The sequence below is a fragment of the Thunnus maccoyii genome, chromosome 10, assembly GCF_910596095.1.
Source record: "Thunnus maccoyii chromosome 10, fThuMac1.1, whole genome shotgun sequence".
NCBI lineage: Eukaryota > Metazoa > Chordata > Actinopteri > Scombriformes > Scombridae > Thunnus > Thunnus maccoyii.
The window spans coordinates 992,603-1,016,396 of record NC_056542.1 but is presented as its reverse complement, the minus strand read 5'-3'; the positions used below and the strand labels follow the sequence as shown (position 1 = coordinate 1,016,396).

Sequence of the window (23,794 nt, the reverse complement as noted above, 5' to 3'; positions counted from 1 at the left end):
TCAGCCTGCAGCGGTGGGCAAATAGCAGCTGATGGACCAAACCTGGCAAATATCCGTCCCCCAAACGAAAGTGAAGCTTTCCCCTTTTACAGTTAACATCAAATCATCATGAGTCTTCATAAATCTACAACCCTTCGTAACATCTTATAAACTTACCTGATGAGTAACTCGACATAACATAACTTGGCCTCTCTGAACAGCACTTTGCTTCAACCATAATTTTTTTTCTTTCCTTTCTTAGTTTATTTAACAGGAACTACAGAGATAAACATTGTTATACACTGATAAGCAACAGATATGATGTAAGGTGTTTAGCTGAAGCTAATATGCATAAATCAGTGAATCACTTACTATCACTTACACAACTATGAAGGAATAAAACAGATTTATTCTCAAATGAATAAAAATGAAAACTGCTCACTGACCCTGATGTAAAGTAAAGCTTCAGTACTATCAGCTGATCATACAGGAGTCGAGTCCCATGATAACCATCAACACACCTACAGCCTTACGACAAACAGTCCAACACTGTCGTGTTTTCTACTGTTATACGTTTGTTTTACTATAACTATTCTACTACTACTGCTAATAATAATACAAATAACTGTAATAATAATAATAATAGCAGAGAGTAATGTGTTTGTGTGTGTGTGTGTTTTTGTGCAGCAGTGACCCATCGGAGGTGAACATCTCAGACGAAATGGCCAAAAGTGGCGTCTGGAAATCAGTTTCCATGAACTCTGACGGCTGCAAAGCTCTGAAATACAGCAACAGGTAAACAGACTGTATCTACTTTCAACAGGTGACTATCAGCAGAAAGCAGGAGTGAGATTAACTGGACTGGGACACTTGTTGCTAGGGGGTTGCTAAGGGGTTATTAGATGTTAACAAAGAGATTATTGTTGCTCATGTGTTTATAAGTAGTTGCTAGTATGTTATGGGTGGTTTCTACAACGTTTAAAGGTGGTTACTAGGATGTTAATAGACAGTTGCCAGGTGATTAATGGTTACTACGGTGTTGTTGGGGGTTGTTAAGGTGTTTGGGGGTGGTTGTGAATGTGTTACTAATTGGTTGCTAGAGTGTTATTCTCTTTTACTGAGTTTTTCTACTTTTACCACAGTGTCTCTCCTGCTGTTCTGTTGTTGTTGTTGTAACTGCAATTTGTTTATTTATGTGAAGCATCTTTGAGCGTCTATTAAAAGTGTTGTGTAAATAAAATGTATTATTATTATTATTATTATTATTATGGTTTTATGTGTTTAGAGCTGAAAGATTAATCTGCAACTATTTTGGTAATCAATTAATGAGCTCCTCAAATGTAAAGATTTGCTGCTTTTCTCTGTTTTATATCTTTGGGGTTTTAAACTGTTTGAAGTCATCATCCTGGGCTGCAGGAAATTATAACGGACATGTTTCAATGTTATCTGACATTTTAGAGACTAATGATTAATGGAGAAAATAATCAGCAGATTAGTTGATAATAAAAATAACTGTTAGTCGCAGCCCTACTGTAGTTGCTCTTGTGTTTGGTGGTGTTGGGAAATACATTAATGTGCGGTTGCTAGGATATTGAAGTTAGTTGCTAGGGGGTAACCAGGTGGTTGCTAGGGTATAAATGGGTATCAGATGGTTTGTGATGGCGTGGGGTGGTTGCTAGGGTTTTGGAACTTGGTTGCTAGGGTTTTGGAACTTGGTTGCTAGGGTTTTGGAACTTGGTTGCTAGGCTTTTTGGAACTTGGTTGCTAGGGTGTTTTGGTGGTTGGTTAGAAAGAGGAGTGTGATGGTTGTGTAAAATATATTTTAATTGGTTTTACACAATTTGACAGACTCCAGAATTCCATACATGGTCTCAGCACAGTTGAATTTAGATGATGCTTATTGATGATGATGATGATGATGATGATGATGATGATGATGATGATGGTGTTGTGTCTTCCAGCCAGGAGAGGCTCCCGAGCGTTCAGATAAATGTGGAGAGCGAAGACGAGCGGAGAGTCGTGGACGCCGAGACATCGCTATGATCCACCGCTGCTCCTCGCCACCAGGCGGCGCTGTCCGGAGGACGTGGAGGGCGGAGCTGCCGCCTTCCGTCTTCTCTGAACTGAGGTGAAAGGTCGCAGGAGGACCAATCAGGCATCACCTCGCCGTGCCGTACTTCTCACCCTGCGTTTTCTCGGGACGAAGGTGAACGATTTATTTTCTCATCGTTTTATGGTGAAACACGGAGACTCCGCCACCAGGAGCAAACATGGCCGCCACTTTTGGAAACAGCGTCCTCAGGTTTCTTTGGTTGGTTTTTACTCAGGCTGCCGCGCTGTGATTGGCTGTTGAAACACAGACTCAGCCAAACGCCTGATTTTCCAGACTGATGATCTGAAAAACACCCAAAGTTTTTATTTTATCATTTTAAATTTCTGTTTCTGCTTTCATGAAGCAGACGAGGCTCTTCACCTCCAACAGGTCCAACGCAGGACAGAGTTTTTATTTAATCCATCATGCTGATTTAAGTTGTGTACATGTCTGTGTGTATATTTGTATATGTATGTGTGTGTGTGTGTGTGTGTGTGTGTGTGCGGGTGGATGGTTGTACCTCACCTTGTTGCCTGCAGCGGTCAAGAGAATGATGTCAGAGCCGCTGTTGTCATAGTTTCTTCTTAAAGTTTCAATAAAATCAGTTTGGTGATGATCACATGGAGTCTGTCAGATCTGACTCGTTAATGAACAACCAGAGTTTAGATTAAGTAGCAGCAGTCAGGGAAGGATGCCAACAGGACTGTGAAGGACCTCAAAGGCCTGGCCTACAACCCAGGGTTTCCTGTGAGATGAGAAAGCACAAAAATCTCCGGGGAAGAAGCAAAGTTAGTGACATGCATTGATGTTACATGAATGCATACAGATGGAGAGGAGGAGGAGGAAGAGGAGGAGCTCAGTGCATCATGGGAAGTCCCCCAGCAGTCTAGGCCTATAGCAGCATAACTAAGGGCTGATCCAAGGCGAGCCTGGTCGGCCCTAACTATAAGCTTTATCAAAAAGAAAAGTTTTAAGCCTACTCTTAAACATAGAGAGGGTGTCTGCACCCCGGACTGAATCTGGAAGATGGTTCCACAGGAGAGGAGCCTGATAGCTGAAGGTTCTGCCTCCCATTCTACTTTTAAAGACTGTAGGAACCACCAGTAAGCCTGCATACTGGGAGCGCAGTGTTCTAGTGGGATAATACGGTATTATGAGCTCTTCAAGATATGAGTACCATGTACTCATATCAAGTACTATGTATATATGTATCCTCTGTCCCACAATAGAAGTCCATCAAAATGTCCTGTTAATAAAGGGAGAGGAAACTACTTGATCAGTGTCACAATTAAACAAAGAAATTAGACAAATTAAATAAAATTAACTGTGTGTATATATAATAAAAGACTAATTGTGTATAATAATCGGGAAATTATCCTCCTTGTTGGCCACACAAGAGAGGTCAATTTGAATTATGATTATTATTCATCTAATTATGATTTGTGAGGTTATAGTTCTTTTAAGGTTAAGTGACTGAGATGCAAGCACAAGAAAACACAAATACGTCCACTTTAGTTACATACACATTTATTACTAATTCTACAGCTACAAGTACTAAATACTACAAAATTTTATAGACACGAGGGAAACTGGTACACAAGGCTGTGGCTAGTGAATGATGCAGAGTTATGATACGTATTACACGTGTTGAAACATATATATTCGTTTCTGTGGCTTGCAGAAACGTTCAATGCCAACGTTTTCTTCTGGCAATTGGTTTGAAATATGTACACTTTTGCATATGCATGTTCGAATGCACAAATGTTCACAGATGTCAGTGTGTATCTTACAGCATCTAGCCAAGTCTCAGAGCTATAGTTAAGTCTCTTGTCCAGGCTACACTACTCTATTCTCCACTCTGTCCCCTGGCCATAGAAAGAACTGAATTATAGGCACCCTGACCCCAACACCATAACTCTAGGACCCTGCCTATTACTCCCTATCAGTGCTCAGGATGTTGTGGATGGTTTCTACGGGTTGCTACGGACGCCGATCTTTGGAGGATCACTTAGCTATCTGCACTGAGAACTCACTAAAACTGTAAAATGTACTGAGTACCAAGATCTGAGGAAGGGATGGAGAAAAGGAAGGGCTGAGTTTTGCTTTCGTGTAATTAACCCAAAGCACTTAGAGTGTGATGTGATAGATCACCTGAAAGGACTCAATCCATGCTGCCTTTTACTATGAAAGCACACTGAACTCCAACTAATAAACTTTAGTTTATTTGAAAAACATTGTTCATCTAAAAATATTAAATGTACCGATATGCTTCTTCATCTCAAGGCTTTAATATGAAGCCTTTCACTGATGACTCTGTTTTGAAATGTTTTGGACAGCTCATGTATTTGCAGGTGTAAAGTCAATCTAAATCATGTAGGAGTGTGAATGTGATATATCAAATGAAATTCTCAAACTCTGTTGTCTTTAACTATGAATGAACACAACATTCATAAGTCCTGGTCACCTGACTACCAAACAGAGTCACATGACTCCATTTTAGGTTTTCAGAGGAACAATGTTTTCTACCTTTATTATCTAAAGATGGTAAGTTAAAGTATATAACCTGTGGTCTCTGCATCTGTCATCTGACTAGAAGTGGATTATGTCAACCTCAGAGTGAGTTTATACCAAAGGGGCTACTACTATGTGGTTTCAGCTTTGTTACATAAGAAACATCAAAACATTTTGGAAATATAAAAAAACAGACAAATCTGACTCAGAAACCATGTTTATTCATGATGAACAGGTCATTTTAATGTCTTTTTCTATGCAGAAGCAGGGTTATAATGATCAGGCAATCAACAGGAGCGATTATGTGTGAAGATAAATATATGGATAAAAGATATAAATGCTTTTATTCATATTATGAATTGATTAACACAAGCTATAACCTGATACGTCAGAGTATATTACTCTGTTGTCTCATGTATACTGGATTTCTGTTACAGTATTTAATACACAGTCTCGCACAAATTAAAAAATACATATATATACATATGTACTGTAGGTCAGTGAGCAAACTGTATCTGTAGGGGCTGTGGTCCAAAAGAAATGCATGAAAAAACGGTTGTGGAAAGTAATCATAAGTACGTCTCTGTCACAGGAGTCTTCAATAACTTTGAATGGTCCACTTTGTGAATACATTTGTTCTCTGATGCAGCATCTTTGTTGGCAGACAACTCCTTCAGACAATCTCTGTTAAAGGACCAGTGTCAAGGATTTAGTGGCATCTGGTGGTGAGGTTGCAGATTGCAGCCAACAGAATACCCTCCAACCCACCATCCTCCATTTCCAAGCATGTAGAAGAACCTACAGAGGCTATGAAACTCCTGAGAGGTCCTCTCTAGAGTTGTTTGGTTTGTCTGTTCTGGGCTACAGTAGAAACATGGCGGGTTCTGTGGAAGAGGACCTGTTCCATATGTAGATATAAAAGGCTCATTCTAAGGTAATGAAAACACAATGATTCTTATTTTCAGGTGATTATACACTAATTAAAACATAATTATGATTATTATGTTCCATTTCTACCAAGTCTGTTCTGATAGATATCACTAAATCTTGCACACTGGTCCTTTAACATTACTGCTACCTAACATTAGCATAATTAGCAAGCAATTTCGATCAAAACTGTAATTACTGCAGTTAGCCTTGGGGCAGCAGATAGTGGTAGTAGATGATGGCTATCCTGCTGTACAAAAGCAAAATTCAGTCACGGAAATTAGTGCTTTTTGCCTTTGTAGGCTGCAGCAGAGATGGATACTTTTCCTGATACAGGTTGCCTGCAAAGGAAGGGGGGGGCAACTAAGAAGATCTTAACTGGCCTTTTGAAACTCGGGAGGCCTGATGTCACGTTCAGGAACTACATTTATCTGAGAACACCTGGAAACCAGCGCCATAGGCTCTGGTAAGCCTGGCATCCAGGCTGGTTATTGAGATCGATGTTACTCTGTTGGTGTAATCATTTTTCCCATAGAAGGCGCCAGAGAGTTTAGGTCTGTTATTGTTGTCTCTGCAACAGTAGGCGCTCCAGAAATATCTGGGAACATTAACCCTTCTATTGATGTTTGTATTTCCAGGCACCACACCAGTAACAATATGGGCATGAAAACCACGGTTCAAGCAGTTGGTTGTCAACGTGTCTGCCACTTCTGCTTCTTTTACCCTCCAAGTTCCGCGGTTAAAGGTTTTATGCTGCGGAGCAGCATTTGTGAGGGTGAAGGTGGCGACCGCACATGACTGGGAATTTCGATGTTTGACTGGAAGCAGGTGTCCCTTATCGTAGACTCTTGCGGTGCCGGTGTAATCTTCATTCACAGCTTGCCTTCGGCCAAGGCCGTTCCTGACAGTGCCCTCAGAAGCCATGAAGTCTCCACCGTTCTGGTCGTCCAGCTGTAGAGGACAAAACAAACAGCATCTCAATTAATTTTTGTGCTACTGTTTGAATCATCTGCCATCTGAAGATTGTATTGATTCTGTCTCTAATGTTGCAAATACAAAATAAAATATTATTTACTGTATACATTCTCTCAGGGTTGCTGCAATCAAATTTAATGCTTTCAAAGACCTGGATAGAGAAAATATAACATCCTCTCCACAGCAAAACAAATGCACATTAGAGCTGAGCTTCATGTTTGAAATCAACTTGACAATATTAATATGGATATATTTCTGGATCTCCAGATCATGTAAAATCACAAACTAATCAAATTAATGGCAAATGCAATGAACTGCTGAACGTCACATAAAACTTTGTGTTAAAAAAACATTTGAATTTAAAATTATAATTTTAATTATAATTACATTTAACAGAAAAAGAAAAAAAGAGCTGGATATTTAAATGAGTGAATCCTGTTGGGAGATATTTCTCATGCAACAAGGCATCACCTCAAAATTTAAGACCTACAACAGTTAAAAAATAAGACTTTTTAAGACATTTTATAACCTTAAATTCTAAAAATCTAATACAAGACAAGACAATACAATACAAGACTTTTTAAGGATTCACGGGAACCCTGTTCTCTGTTCCTATATACGGTGCAGGTATTAAAACAATTGAGCTAAAATGGTCTCTTTTTTTTTGCTTGTCATTGTTTTAACATGGTAACACTGAATATATCTAATGTTATATACATACATTTAATCTGCTATCTTAATACCTTCTGACTGTGTACAAGATTTAGAGACACAGAAGGGTGAAAATCAGCAACTAACCTGAGGTTCAATGTCCCATGTCGTCTTCCTCATATTGCCTTGTCCCTGAAACTTATATGCAGAGTAGACAGGGATCCTTCGGCTGGTGTCATAGAGCGTCGCATATTCATAACCGCCTGCTTGAGTTTTCTTTTGGCAGATCTTCTTGTACTGATCACCTGTTGGCCCGATGGGTGGTTGACCCTTGAAGAAGAAGTTATTGCATCTTCCTGTAAACGACACGACAACTTCAGCTGTGGCTGCATAACTGAGAGCCAGTAGCAGGAACGCTGAGACCAGGAGCTTCATGATGAAGAATGAGATATTATCTATGTAAAGTTCCTTCTTACTGATGGCTGGCTGACTTTTATGGCTGGGAAGGGATGGTTTGAACTTTAAACCGAACCAACCCCACATGTGAATGACGGTGCATATCAGCCTTATCTGTGCTGACAGGACACATATCTCCAGATCAGGTAGTTTCAGTTTTGTCAGGATTGGATTTGCAGAAGTATTGCAGTACAGTAGGGAACTACACATCCTGCTCAGAGAGGAACTGATAAAAGAGGCCAAATGTGGAAAAGGTGGGGCCGTGAGAAATGCTGCCTTTTTCAATAAACTGGTTTGACCTTTCTACAAACTAGACTCCTTCCTGATGCCAGATATTTTTTGTCTCTGAATTTCTTACCTTAAGAGTATCCTGACAGTATGGTTATATCTTTTTGTTTGTCTGTGGTACCAGCACTTGTATAAATAATTTACCACTATGGAAAAATTCCTGTATAGCTAAAGTACGACTTTTGCACTTAAATAACTCTATGGTAACACCATGGTATAAATGCCATGATGGTAGTGACCAAAAAATAATTGAAATAAGATAATACTCTTTAGGCTTAAAGATGCCTTCTGTTGATTCAGAAACAGCATTATAACGAGTAACATCGACCCAGAACGACAACATCATCCCAGAGTAACAACATCACCATGATGCAGAGACGGCCACATGTCTGATGAACTAAATTGCACTATTCAGGTTTATCTAGCTAATGCTAACACCAGTGCTTACAACATATGTTTTCTGATGAGGCGCTAGAGCAAATCAACAGGACAGGTATTTGATTTTTGTGAGAGGGAACATGATGCATTGTATATTTGTTAATGCTGTTATCAAACAAGTTGAACACAGCTTTGGACGGAGCAGACCCGCAGTCCTCCCAACAGTTAAAAACAACTCATTTGGTCTTTGCAAATGGAAATGATGTACGTGTTTATTTGCATTTAGAGCAGGGAAGTGAGATCTGATCACAAGTGGTTACTCCAGGCACATGTTGACGCCAGGGGTCCGTTTCACAAAGCAGGTTCAACAAACTCTGAGTCTAATCCTGAACTCTGAGATAGGAAACTCTGAGTTTCCGGTTCCAGAACAGCTGATTTGAGTCAGTTTAATCAACTCGGAGTAGTTTCACCTGGAGTTAAGCGCGTGCACCACAACTATAAAAAGCCAGCATCAATGGAGCCCCGATTCAACGAGTCACCATGGCAACGGGGAAGAGGAGGGCTGCGTTTTTCACCCCACTAGAACTAGAAATCTTAATGCGATAATACGGTGAGTTTGAACATGTTTTCAAAAAGAAGTGCAACACCGCTGCAGCTGCAAAAGAGAGGGAGACGGCGTGGGAGAACATCGCTGCTCGGGTCAATGCGTAAGTTTAAATGTGGTCCTTTGCAATCACAATAATATTACAGAGGAAAACTGCTTGATTGGTCGCCTATTAATTTATTTCATTTAGGTCCAATCCCGCGAGGGAGAAGCGCACTTGGCAGCAGTTTAGGATAAAATATAAAAACATTATTCAAACAGGTGAGACCTCGGCATAATCTCATGGGGGAACCTCATTTTGATCATGTTTTACATTGTAAAGTAAATATTAAGTGGCTGTTTGACGGAGCAGCTGTTTTATCCCCAACATAATGCTGGTTTCACACACATAAATGTCTTCTCATCTACATCATGTTCTGTTAAATAATTAATCCTATTTAAATTAACACAGACTTCTACTCAGCCAACAGAAAGAAGGCAGATGTCCGTAAAACGGGTGGTGGTCCAGCACCGCCACCTCTAACGGAGGCAGAGGAGCTGGCCCTATGCCAGACTATAGGAAGGCCAGTGGCTGGCTCCGACACTGTACAAAAAACTTCCGTTTGCAAAGAAACGCAGCGCAACACACAATATCTGCTGGGATGTGAGAGCATGACTACGATTGGTAATGTTGCAAATGTAAGGACGGATTAGGTTGTGTATGTAGATGATGGACTGTGACGTGAAACGGTACCGCTCAAAAAGATAATTGTCTGGAAATGCTAGAACATCTATGCGCGGTCTGATAACCATCTCTCAACGAATATTTAATTCTCTGCGCAGTAATGCTGCACCTTCATCCACGGGATCGTTATCAAAAGGACATGCCATGTTAGTGAAAGATGTTACTGTGCCTAATGGACTTCTAATATACTGACTCTGATTTTTTTAAATGATTTTTTTAAATGACAGACGGCAGAACTAGGCTACGCCAAAACTCGCCTGCTGACTGAATGAATGAGGAAATCAAATGGAGTGTTTGGCTCTGAAAGAGGGCGGAGACTGAGAGAAACTCGAGGTTCATTGAGCAAAACCTGGTCCCGACCAGGTTAGGTTCATAGAGTCTGTTACTACGGTAACTGACAGAGAGCTTAAGTTACCCCTCTCTCTGAAACAGGCTAGAGTTATCCCTCTTTCTCTGGTTTGAGTTACCTCCCTTTTTGAAACGGAAAACTCAGAGTTTCCCTCATTTCAGGGTTAACAGACTCTGAGTTTTCACTAAACCTGCTTTGTGAAACGGACCCCAGGTGTAAACACAGCCTGATACTTTAAATTGATCATCTCACATCCTGTTCGCTGTTCATCTCGCTACCTCAGGCTGCGGCTGACAGCGCACATGGCCTGTCATTTGTCTGTGAAAATCTTGATATTGATTTGGGGACAATGACATGGCTGGATAGCTAGCTTGTCTTGTTCTTAAACATACTGTCAGATTATATTTACTGTTTGTCAACCGTATGCAGTCTTATTGACTTTGAATGCTAGTATAACGTTTCTGGCTCATAGCTGAGCAAAAGGCTTCTATGTGCTGAGTGGACTGGAAATATCTCCTCTTGCCAAGTCGTATCTAAGGATCTTCCTGCTCCTTACTGGAGTGGTGAACAACGTTTCCATTATATAAGAACCTTACGGGATGGTGATGATTGTTCCAGGTAGTAATCAAACCCTCCGGTGTTACCAGGGAAACAAAGTTATGGCTTGTGAAAAACTTTAGATTTTGATTGTAAAATGCATGAAAATCTAAATTAACGGTCTTATATTTTTTCTTTCTCTTTTGGAACGTGACCATGGTATAAGTGGACTCTGTGGAAACGTGTTGTCCATTAATTCCTGATAATAAACACCTCATCCCTTATATAACCTGTGGTCTCTGGCATTTTGGAAATATAAAAAATGAGACAAATCTGACTCAGAAACCATGTTTATTCATGATGAACAGGTCATTTTAATGTCTTTTTCTATGCAGAAGCAGGGTTATAATGATCAGGCAATCAACAGGAGAGATTATGTGTGAAGATAAATATATGGATAAAAGGAATAAATGCTTTTCAAATATTATGAATTGATTAACACAAGCTATAACCTGATACTTCGGAGTTTAGTACTCTGTTGTCTCTGGATACTGGATTGCTGTTATGGTATTTTGTAGTGATGTCAATTGATTAATTATTTCATTAGCAAGCAAAACTGTAGTTACTGCAGTTAGCCTCGGGGCAGCAGATAGTGGTAGTAGATGATGGCTACTCTGCTGTACAAAGACAAAACTCAGTAATGGATACTTCTGCTTTTTGCCTTTTTAATCCGCAGCAGAGACCGATTCACGTTGCGGTTTAAAGTCCACTGTTGCAATATTACAACAATCACGTTTAGCTCTCCTAAATAAAAATCTGTAAATGTTTTTTTTTTTAAAGACAACATTTACATAGTCAATGGGTCCTATTGTTTATCCCTGCAATGCTATTGGATAGTAAATGTGTTCATAGGTCCGGCCGTCTGGCCATGAACTCACACTACCTGCAAACTTTCAGTCAAGCTCATCTTCTTGTTTTATTGGACTGGATTTGTCAAGAAAGACGGAAGTAACATGCCTTGAATATTTTTTTTGTGATAATTACAATATCTAGAACATGTAGATACTTAGTTATTGTGGAATACATTCATCAAACTTGATTTTGAGTGTGTTATGTCTATGTTTTAATTCTATAACGCAGGGTTAGAGTGGTAGTCAAAATAGCATGTGCACCTTACACATGACATGGGGACACTGCACTTCTCACATGTTCACATATGGAAAAAATACTAATAGAAATATAATTTCTTTGATGATTCACTATAACTAAGTTCTAAATTTGTTTTCTCTGTTAAAATTTTGAGTTCAGACAAGAATTGAACAATGAATAAACTGTTTCTGGTTACAGTATTTGTAGCAGAAACTGTATCTTATCATTTAAAAAATATATTTAACTGATCCTGGGCTTTTTTCTGGGCATGTAAATGTTCTGGGGGGATGGAAGTACTCCTTTAGGTATGATAAGTAGAGAGCATAATAGGCTAGTCAGACAGTATTGTGTGAATTTTGTTGAATGTGTAAATGAATTAGGATTAATTTGCATTGATATTATTTAGCCTGGAAAACACTTGGCTCTCAATCCTGAACACTTGGTCCACCACCCTATCTATTCCTTCAGGTTATCTCATACAGTATAATACTTATATGTATCATTAATACATATATTTATTATTTGTTTTTACTTTTTCCATTTCTGAATGCAACCAGCAAAGACAGGTCTTCTACACAGTGTGCAGGATGTGACTGTTGCCAAAATGGAGAGAGTGATTTTGAAATGGAATCAGACAACACTGATGCGAGTGATGAAGAGGCAGATGAAGATGCCAGTGAAGTGGACAAAAAAACCCATCTGCATTTATCTGAGAACACTTGGAAGCCAGCGCCGTAGTCTCCCCTAAGCCAGACATCCAGGCTGTTTATTGAGGTTATTGTTATAGTGCCTGATTTTACGTTTTCCCCATAGAAGGTGCCAGAGAACTGAGGTCTGTCATTGTTGTCTCCTCAACAGTAGGCGCTCCAGAAATAACTGGGAATGTTAACCCTGTTTAACCCCAAAGCTTAAATCTGAGTCCCAGATTTCTGGCAGCGGCTTTACATTAGCAGACAAGGGACAAAGGTCACACTTAATGAGACTGACAGGGTTTATGGGACTGAACAACAACATAAACAGAAACAGCTGGAAACCAGTAAGACAATACTTTCAAATTCTAAAACCAGACTGAAAGATACAAGTTTTCTTCAGTCTGTGAGGTCGTGGAGCAATCTGACACAGAGGAATCAGCTGGGGGGGGCAGGACTGACCCTCGATGAGGCAGGGAGTGACTTTGGTGTTACAGGGGAAAAGAGGCATGGGACAAGGGGCACAGCTAGTGTCTCTGGGGGGTTTGTGTTCATAGGTCACCTTGGGGTCCTTCTCCTGGGCCTAGGCATGTGTAGAGTGTCCACAATGGCACTCGGGGAAGGTGGAGTGGACTCAGGGTTTTGGAAAGGGAGAAAATACCCTCTGTATGGGACTAGTCTGTCTCCATCAACTGCAACCTTTCTCCCTCTGGGTGGCAGCTGGACCCTGTGCAGCACCTCCTCCATCCTCACCAGGACCCAACAGGCCCCCTAACCAGTGTCAGTCTAACTTGGGGCTACATCATTGTCTGATTGACTGTATTTGGGAAATACTAATCTATCTACCCGTGTTAGTTCATAGTTTATAGTTTAGCCAGTTCCTCATCTAAACTTGTGTTATTTCACTGCCTGTTGCTTTCATCAACTAAAATAGATTCATATTCAGTTCATTGACAGTTGACCCCTCAGATCTCGAAAGTCCTCACTTCTCATTGTTTTTCAGGAACTTGGATGTCATACTCAGCAAAAACAATCCTCTGAAGAAGTACATAAGCAATAATAATCATGTTGAAATAAAATGTTTAAGTCACCCCCTGTCCGGATAGTTGAGTTACCTTTTTGTTTCTCTTGTTCTGTTTGTTCTTTGTCTTGTACTTCCTGTTTTATTTTGATACTCACCTCTTGTCTCGTTTCAGGTCCTTTACTTCCTGCCCTCATGTGTTGCACCTGTCTCTCATTGTCTCCCCTCCTCCAGAGTATATAATCTCGCAGTTCATATGCCTGCCGAACCATGGGGGGTGATCCGTACGGATCATGGATCAACTACAATCAGTTACACCACTAGTTAACACTTGTTATTCTAGTTACTTTAAGCTTATTACTCAATATACGTCTCAGCTTAAAAACGAACTAAAGAAACTGTCAGAAGCAGCAGCCAGACCTCCTGCACTCATTCACTAATCACATCAACAGGTGACTGAACAACCACTCAATTAAAAACAAATGAATGAGTCCAGACAGCTCACTGTAACCTCAACAAGCAAACTAACGTTACCCACAACACTTTATATGATCTCTGCTGCATTCTTGTTAAGGAGATAAATTCACAAAAAAGCCACACAGAGACATTTAACCATCAGAGATGAAATTAGCGACCAAAGAGACATAGAGAGAGAAGCTGTATCTGACTCACGTTATCTGATGTCTTCTTCTTTCTATCATGGAGATGAAATATTCATGTCATAACGTCCATTTGTAGCTGTTGGTCATCTTGTTTGTTAGTTAACAGAACTTGCGTTGGCTAACGCAAGGAGCTATCTACTGCTGCTACTCTGCCTTACAGTGGAGAGAATTGAAGATGAATTCTGGAAACTATCATTGGACCAACTCGATGTCAATGTTGCATTCTGGTTGTTGATTGGTTAGGGAGGCCGTCCTATCTTGGAGCATCATTTTACGTGTCATGGCCAATCACAGATTAGCATGAAAAAACATTGAGTCCAATGTAAGAGATCCCGCCCTGCGGAGGACAGCAGGCACCCGTCCTCCTCTGTCCCCCACTCCATCTCCCCCAATTGCATTACACTATGCTAGCTACATACTGCAGCTGGGCCCTCTGGCAACAATCTGCCATGTAAATTAATTTTACTCACTCAGATGTATTCTGTATTACCTCAACATAAAATGTTTGTGTTTAATAAACAAGTGGCCCAGATCACATGCTCAGGTACAGTAGCCTGTGTCTGAGTAAGAAAAATGTAATTATATAACATAACATCGCCTATATGGGCCAGAGTTCATCCTGATGAACGTCCATGTTACCAGCCATGAAATGAAGCATAGATACATAAACAGCTGGGAACCAGCAAGACAATTCTTTCAAATTCTAAAACCAGACTGAAAGATACAAGTTTTCTTCAGTCTGTGAGGTCGTGGAGCAATCTGACACAGAGGAATCAGCTGGGGGGGGGCAGGACTCACCCTCGATGAGGCAGGGAGTGACTTAGGTGTTACAGGGAAACGAGGCATGGGACAAGGGGCACAGCTAGAGTCTCTGGGGGGCTGTGTGATGGGGGAAGGGGGTTTGTGTTCATAGGTCACCTTGGGGTCCTTCTCCTGGGCCTAGGCATGTGTAGAGTGTCCACGATGGCACTTGGGGAAGGTGGAGTGGACTCAGGGTTTTGGAAAGGGAGAGAATACCCTCTGTATGGGACTAGTCTGTCTCCGTCAACTGCAACCTTTCTCCCTCTGGGTGGCAGCTGGACCCTGTGCAGCACCTCCTCCATCCTCACCAGGACCCAACAGGCCCCCTAACCAGCAGCAGTCTAACTTGGGGCTACATCATTTTTCTGATTGACTGTATTTGGGAAATACTAATCTATCTACCGGTGTTAGTTCATAGTTTATCTTCACCATCATGAAGGAACAAATCTGATCTCGATCATAAACCTGAAGGAGCCGGTTCCTCATCTAAACTTGTGTTATTTCACTGCCTGTTGCTTTCATCAACTGAAATAGATTCATATTCAGTTCATTGAATATTCAGTTCTCGAAAGTCCTCACTTCTCATTTCAAGTGTCGTGTTTTTCAGGAACTTGGATGTCATACTCAGCAAAAACAATCCTCTGAAGAAGTAGGTAAGCAATAATAATCATGTTGAAATGAAAAAAATGTTAAATGTTTGATAAGACCTTGGGAAATCTAACATGGAGCAACCCACCAAATATGTCACTGAAACAATCAGATACTTTGTGTAAACTTTGCATGTCAATAGACAGAACAGGCTTTGGCTGCTGTCAGTAACACTTAACTGTATTTGATCATCTGTCATCTTCATCACTCATTCTGTGGAAGTTCAAGTCTACAAGCTGTTGCTTGTCACCATTAATTGTTGGTCTCAAGTCATCTACAAAGGCATTTCATGTTAATTTCACAATGAAAGCACTGAAACCTATGTATCTAATATGGCCGCCACGGCCCGTAGGAATGTCATAGAGAGATCGAACCAAAACTCAATTATTCATCTCATCAAGATCTACAAATCATACGCTGACACCCCTGACCTAAATCCAACAGGAAGTCCACAATATGCCCATCAAAGTACGACTTTGCGCCAATTTTGGACCCCCAAGAAATGCTATCTCTTCCTAGGGCGTTAATGGTATCAGCTTTAAACTTTAATACATGACTTATGACACTGTGCTGAACAAAAGTTATTAAAAACTTTGTAATAACTTGAACGGTTTAGATTTAATAAGCCATTTACCCCCCCTCCCCCCCCCCTTCCTCACTCAATGGAGCTCATTGATTGAGGGTGACAGTTTAGTGATAAAGTGCAGTAGAAAAATACCATCAAAACTAAAATTTGTAGCTCTGTACTGCAGTTTTTTCTTTATTAGGGCCCGAGCACCTAGTGGTTCACTCACACTCTCCATTCAAATATATGAGCTGCAGTTACTTATTGTCTCTACACACCTGACAGTACACATGTCAATCACACTTTGACCAGGTCATGTCTGTTTGCGACACAACGTCCATCCGCTGCTGCTTTGGTGATTTTATCAACAGGATCAAACTAAATATTTGCTGCAGATGTGCTGCAACTACGGATTAATGCTTAAAATATGAATAATTTATTTCAATTAAAGACTGAAAATAATGTTTGATGTGGTTACAGCAGGAAAGTCAGTAAATCAGTCTGCAGTGATCTATAAATGAATGTGGGTGATTCTTATCTGTTGTCCACAGCTGTTTATTCTGTATGAGAAGCTTCTCCTTCAGTTCATTAAACCTCTGCAGCATCTGAAGGCAGCAGGACTGATATGTTGATAAATCTGAGAAGGATCACAGCACTGCGTTCACTGTAAATCACCTGAAAACATCACCAGGCTGCTACAGTATCACCACACACACCTCTACACACATCAGACTGATCGATTATAACTCGATATTCTGCTTTTTATGAAGGAGACGTTGAGTTAGCAGCTCATCAGCATCTTTCCTAGTTTTCTTTCTTTAGTTAAAGTATCGTCTCATGTTTTATCCTTGAAACACATTGCAGTGCAAACGCTGTTGTGTAACATTAATTATTAAACTATGTGAGATACATTAGAATCGTTGCTGAATCAGTGTTCGTCTGATATAATCATGCAGCTTCACCGAATCAATTTCTCTCTTTTTTCCTTCATTTCTATCGTTATTATAGTAACTAACTGTTGAAAACACTCCATCTGTCTTTGACATTTCCTGAAGAAAAGCCTTCTGTTTGTTTCTGCTTGTCATTATCACGCTTAGTTGTGATTGGCTGAGCTGTTTCAGAGCTACGAGAGCAGTCATGTGACTGGCTGAGAGAGTATTTCACATATATTTAATCACCACAACCGGCTGATCTATATTCACCTTCACTCAGCCCTTCTGCACGTTGCGCTGCTGCACATAAATGAACCAAAACAGCAGCTGCGTCCGTAAGACCTGCCACCCTGCACTTGTCGTTGCACTTGTGCGGTTAAAATAGAGCCCATAAACTTCAGATAATCAGGTTTGAAAAACATTGTTCATCCGACTGAAATTCCTTTTTAAACAACCCTTAAATGTTTGTGTAAGGAAACCATTAAATCACCATAATTATGACATATTGTCCAAATACAGTCTCTTAAGTTTGGAAAATCTCATTCTGTTTTCAGAGGTTTGATGAGTATTTAAGATAATTCTCAATGCTGCTTCTCCACCACTGAAGAGCTTCTTTCAGCTCCGCTCTGAGCAGATGAGCAGAACCTCTGGATCTGCTCTAAACTCAGACTAACACAAACCCTCCAGAGCAGAACCTTTACACAACCATCAAACACTGGAACATGCTTCCAGCTGAGCTTCAGACTTGCTCAGACTTTCATTTTTCTCCCCGTGGTGCAAAAAAACTGGATATTGAACAACCAGTCATGTCAACATTAATTTCACAGAGATTCAGATTTTAAATGAATTGTAATTGTATAGTTGTACTGGATGAATGTGCTGGTATTGATATGTTGATTTGTCTGTATGATTGTTAATGTGATGGAGACTATTTACTGGTGTTGCATGTAAATAAATGTTTTTATTTTCTGGTAATTGTTCTGTTTACCTTCCCAGAGACTGAAGATGGAAATGAGCTAATAGCTAAATCTCTCTTCTCATTATGAGATTAATGTGAAAAGAGAAAAAAAGACTTTAAATGACTGATATCTTCATCTTCATCTTCATCTTCATCTCAAGGCTTTAATATGAAGCCTTTCACTGATGACTCTGTTTTGAAATGTTTTGGACAGCTCATGTATTTGCAGGTGTAAAGTCAATCTAAATCATGAAGGAGTGTGAATGTGATATATCAAATGAAATTCTCAAACTCTGTTGTCTTTAACTATGAATGAACACAACATTCATAAGTCCTGGTCACCTGACTACCAAACAGAGTCATATGACTCCATTCCAGGTTTTCAGAGGAACAATGTTTTCTACCTTTATTATCTAAAGATGGTAAGTTAAAGTATATAACCTGTGGTCTCTGCATCTGTCATCTGACTAGAAGTGGATTATGTCAACCTCAGAGTGAGTTTATACCAAAGGGGCTACTACTATGTGGTTTCAGCTTTGTTACATAAGAAACATCAAAACATTTTGGAAATATAAAAAAAATGAGACAAATCTGACTCAGAAACCATGTTTATTCATGATGAACAGGTCATTTTAATGTCTTTTTCTATGCAGAAGCAGGGTTATAATGATCAGGCAATCAACAGGAGAGATTATGTGTGAAGATAAATATATGGATAAAAGATATAAATGCTTTTATTCATATTATGAATTGATTAACACAAGCTATAACCTGATACATCAGAGTTTAGTACTCTGTTGTCTCATGCATACTGGATGGCTGTTACAGTATTTAGTACACAGTCTCGCACAAAGAGAAATGCATGGAACGTAATGGTTAGGGAAAGTAATCATAAGTACTTCTCTGTGAATACATTTGTTCTCTGATGTAGTATCTTTATTGGCAGATGACTCCAGACAATCTCTGTTAAAGGACCAGTGTGAAGGATTTAGAATATTGGAAATTAAATTGAATATTAAATTCTATTTCTGCCAAGTTTGTTCTGATAGATATCACTAAATCTTACACACTGGTCCTTTAACATTATTGCTTCCTAGCATTAGCATAATTAGCAAGCATTTTGGATCAAATTGTAGTTACTGCGTTTGGGGCAGCAGATAGTGGTAATAGATGATGGCTACCCTGCTGTACAAAAGCAAAATTCAGTAACAGAAGTTACTGCTTTTTGCCTTTGTAGGCCGCAGGTTGCCTGCAAGGGAAGGGGGGGGCAACTACGAAGATCTTGACTGGCTGTTTGAAACTCAGGGAGCTTATTTACATTCATTTGCGAACACTTTGAAGCGGGTGCCATAGACTTTAGTGAGCGCTCCATCCAGGAAGGCTATTGGGATTGGTGTTACTGTGTTGGTCTGATCATTTTTCCCATAGAAGGCGCCAGAGAACTGAGGTCTGTCATTGTTGTCTCTGCAACAGTAGGCGCTCCAGAAATAACTGGGAACATTAACCCTGTTATTGATGTTTGTATTTCCAGGCACCACACCAGTAACAATATAGGCATGAAAACCACGGTTCAAGCAATCGGTTGTCAACGTGTCTGCCACTTCTGCTTCTTTTACCCTCCACTGTCCTCGGTTAAAGGTTGGATTCTGTGGAGCAGCATTTGTGAGGGTGAATGTGGCGTCCGCACTTGCCTGGGAATGTCGGTGATGGACTGGAAGCAGGTGTCCCCTATCGTAGTTAGATTTCGTGTAATCTTCATCCAGTGCTTGATTTTTGCCTCTTAGGCAAGGATTGACTTTGCTCTCAGAAGCCATGAAGTCTCCACCGTTCTGGTCATCCAGCTGTAGAGGATAAAACAAACAGTATCTCAATTAATTTATGTGCTACTGTTTGAATCATCTGCCATCTGAAGATTGTATTGATTCTGTCTCTAATGTTGCAAATACAAAATAAAATATTATTTACTGTATACATTCTCTCAGGGTTGTTGCAATCAAATTTAATGCTTTCAAAGACCTGGATAGAGAAAATATAACATCCTTTTCCACAGCAAAACAAATGCACATTAGAGCTGAGCTTCATGTTTGAAATCAACTTGACAATATTAATATGGATATTTTTCTGGATCTCCAGATCATGTAAAATCACAAACTAATCAAATTAATGGCAAATGCAATAAACTGCTTTACATCACATAAAACTCTTCGTGTTAAAAAAAACATTTGAATTTAAAATTCTAATTTTAATTATAATTTGTTTGGAATTGTTAATTTTGACAACATTGTGTAAAACAATAAGGCTGCTCTGGTCGTTCTCGTCGGCTGTAGTTAATTCTCCACATTAAGACACACATGTTTCAGTATATCTACCTTTCATCCACTAACAGTCCATTAAATCTGTAAACTCCAGCTAAGAGGTCACAGAATTAAAGCTTTGCTCCTCTCCTTCATGTTGGCCGTTGCAGCTTCGCACTACAAACATTATTATCCAGATTCGAGCAACTATCAGAGATAACAGAGGACTTTGTGTTTTCTCTGAACCCCCCTGGATAACTGTCTGTAGCTGAGCATCATCTGTACTGTTTTGTGTTCTTTAATCCTGCAGGTGGCCTGTGGAGAATCAATATTTATATTGTATATTGGATATTTAAATGAGTGAATCCTGCAACGAGGCATCACCTCAAAATTTAAGACCTACAACAATAAAAATAATAATAATATATGTAATAAATAAAATAAATAATAATAAATAAAATAATAATAAATAAAACAAAACCTTTTAAGACATTTTATGACCTTAAATTCTGAAAATCTCATTTAAGACTTTTTAAGGATCTGTGAGAACCCTGTTCTCTGTTCCTACAGACAGTGCAGGTATTAAGATATTGAGCTGAAATGGTCTCTCTCTCTCTTTCCAGTTGGTAGTCTTACTAAAACAGAAATGACTGATATCATGCTGTGGAAGGCGACTAACGCATCCGGTTGGTTATGACACTTAAAATAAATCTTTTTCTAAAACATTTTCAGTACCGGGATGCTTATTATTTACCTGTGAAAAGCGGGTAAATTGCTCAAATCGTGTGAAAATGAAACATGGTTTCCTTTCTATCATGTTTATTTTTCTATGGATTGTGTAGACCAATACATCCATTCATTTACAACTTAATTCTATTTAAGGAAATATCATCTTGTTTGGATGATCTGGATTATTATTTGTTTAAGTTGATTGCAGGGAGAGAAAGAGATCGACTGCTGGGTGAGCTAGATTGACTTTTAACAGGAGAGAGAGAGAGAGAGAGAGAGAGAGAGAGAGAGAGAGAGAGAGAGAGAACGAAAAGAAACGATCTGTGCTTTAAAGGAAATATACAAACAACAGACAAAACAGACAAACAAGTCAGGCGGTAATTTCCAGCTCTACTTCCCGTCTTGCCTTCATTGCTTTCTAGGTTCTTGGAGTCTCAATAGGAAATGCATCTGCATTCCTAACCGTTGATACACTAATTCTACACAGCCAGAAACTGACGTCACCATGAATATAGCCTAATAAATGTTGTCTTTCCTTTTTTAGAAAGGGAACTTTACTGTGTATTTAAATGTTCATTTTAATAATTAAAAAAATAAAAGTTAAGAAAATATATGTTCTCCCAGTCATTTAGGATGGGCCAGCGATACGCCGCGCCTGAGTAACACTGTAGCCTATATATTTTATATAAATATATATATATATATATATATATATATATATATATATATATATATATATATATATATATATATATATATATTTAATACAATATACATACATACATTTAATCTGCTGTCTTAATACTTACCCCTCTGACTGTGTACAATATTGAGAGAATGTGTAGAATATTGAGCATCTAACCTGAGGTTCAACGTCCCAGTCCGCTGTCTTAGTGCGTATTCCGTGAAAATCATATGCAGAGTAGACAGGGATCTTATTGTTGGTGTCATAGAGCGTCGCATATTCATAACCATCTTCAGTCTTTTGGCAGATCATCTTGTATTGAGTAGCTGTTGGCCCGATGGGTGGTTGACCCTTGAAGAAAAAGTTATTGCATGTTGCAAACGACATCACAACTTCAGCTGTGGCTGGATAACTGAGAGCCAGTAGCAGGAACACTGAGACCAGGAGCTTCATGATGAAGAATGAGATATTATCTATGTAAAGTTCCTTCTTACTGATGGATGGCTGACTTTTATAGTTGGGAAGGGATAGTTTGAACCAACCCCACATGTGAATCAGGGGTCACTTCCCATTTCAAGTGTTGTGTTGTTTCTTGGAAGTGTTTTTCAGGAACCTGGATGTTATACTCAGCAAAAACAATCCTCTGAAGAAGTACGTAAGCAACAGTGGCGGCTGGTGACTGAGGACAGGAGGAAAACCAACATACCGCATCAAACTATATCATTGTCCCCCACCTGATGAAATCCGAGGGGTGGGGGGCAATTTTATATGCCAATAAAACAATTTGCTTTCAAAAACCCCTGAGTGGTGTAAAGGCTGCTTCTTTAAAGACATTTAGCATATACATAAGGTCTCTAAACAAAGAAGAGCTCATTTTAGCCATGGACTGGTTCAGATGTGTCATTTTACCAACAAAGTGAAATTCAAATTTAAAGTATTGTTCTATTGTGACAACAGATTTATGTTCACATCAAAAACAGACAAGATATCACATGATTTACACGTGTTTCTTGTCTATTTTCTTAGTATACAGAAATATATAAAGTAGCACAAAGCTTATAATGTGATACAGGAACAGATCAGTGCTGAATACTAGAAAGACTGAACACTAAAAACATGTATAATCACATTGAGATAGCCTCATAGGAAAACAATGAAATATCGATCCTTTACAGTCTTCAGTATATCATCTATCCATAGTGTCATCATGCTGCTGTTTAGTGTTTATTGTCTTCAACATGTGTAATCAAAATGAAAGGAATGTCTTATAAAGAGTCTTAAAGATGGGACGTTAAATAATCTGGTGTTAGAATTCACAACGTCTTGTCAAAAATTCAACAAACTGTCAGAGCTAACCACAGGCTTGGACTAAAAGCCCAGACTCAGACTCAGTTCAAATATTCAGTCCTTTTAATAAGAATGAGGTTGGTACACAGGTGATCTGATATCAAGGCAACAGTGTCCAAATCAGCAGGTGGAAAAAACAGATTTGGGAACTACAGGGTTGAAAAAAGCTGGGACGCTGTCACAAGGAACGAGATGAACTGGCACAGAAGGAAGGGAACACTGAGATTATATACTCTGGAGGAGGGGAGACAATGAGAGACAGGTGCAACACATGAGGGCAGGAAGTAAAGGACCTGAAACGAGACAAGAAGTGAGTTTCAAAATAAAACAGGAAGTACAAGACAAAGAACAAAGAAAGAGAGAAACAAAAAGGTAACTCAACTATCCGGACGGGCGTGACTCAAACATTTTATTTCAACATGATTATTATTGCTTACCAGTGGAGGCTGGTCCATAGAGGCAGAGGAGGTTGATCCTCTATTTTTTGAGAGGCTAAAGGGAGATCAAAATATAAAAAAAGAATATTTGGTTGTAATAAACCATTACCAAATCTCAGTATTTATAAAGTATTTTTTCTCTCTACTTTGGAAAAAAATCCATTACTGAAATTCTGTTTAAAATGCCTCAACAGCGACACCTGCAGGGCGGGAAGAGAAAGGGCAGTGTGTGTAAAGTGGTGGAGGTGGTGGGGGGGGACAGAGGAGCTTGCTTGTCATTGTTGCTAACTTTTGCCCATGGTCTTAAATGAAAACAACATTTAAGATGTCCAATGTTTAAATAAAATAAAATAAAATATATAAAATATTCAATGCTCAGTTATTGCAATATGAGGCATGAAACCTT

At 39.4% G+C, this 23,794-nt stretch overlaps 3 protein-coding genes across 6 annotated transcripts in view; 1 reads left to right on the top strand and 2 right to left on the bottom strand.

Moving 5' to 3' along the window:
- slc4a7 (solute carrier family 4 member 7) overlaps window positions 1-2,692 on the top strand; it is a 57,684-nt gene extending 54,992 nt beyond the window's left edge. For 3 of the 4 annotated variants that reach the window (XM_042422684.1, XM_042422685.1, XM_042422681.1), the window contains exons 24-25: window positions 667-774; window positions 1,941-2,692. In XM_042422684.1, coding sequence (XP_042278618.1) covers window positions 667-774; window positions 1,941-2,022 — 190 coding nt within the window. In that variant the 3' untranslated portion in view covers window positions 2,023-2,692. The remainder of the gene's footprint in view (window positions 1-666; window positions 775-1,940) is intronic. The other variant, XM_042422682.1, reaches the window with a different exon arrangement.
- Window positions 2,693-5,513: 2,821 nt separating this feature from the next.
- Window positions 5,514-8,425, bottom strand: LOC121905897 (endonuclease domain-containing 1 protein-like). Its single transcript, XM_042424478.1, has 2 exons — window positions 7,283-8,425; window positions 5,514-6,460 (listed from the first exon to the last, which is right to left on the bottom strand). Exons 1-2 carry the CDS (start codon window positions 7,799-7,801, stop codon window positions 5,924-5,926), a joined length of 1,056 nt encoding a protein of 351 aa, XP_042280412.1. The 5' UTR covers window positions 7,802-8,425; the 3' UTR covers window positions 5,514-5,923.
- A 10,781-nt stretch (window positions 8,426-19,206) lies between these two features.
- LOC121905368 (endonuclease domain-containing 1 protein-like) lies at window positions 19,207-22,279 on the bottom strand. Its single transcript, XM_042423578.1, has 2 exons — window positions 21,782-22,279; window positions 19,207-19,737 (listed from the first exon to the last, which is right to left on the bottom strand). Exons 1-2 carry the CDS (start codon window positions 22,151-22,153, stop codon window positions 19,207-19,209), a joined length of 903 nt encoding a protein of 300 aa, XP_042279512.1. The 5' UTR covers window positions 22,154-22,279.
- Window positions 22,280-23,794: the final 1,515 nt, after the last annotated feature.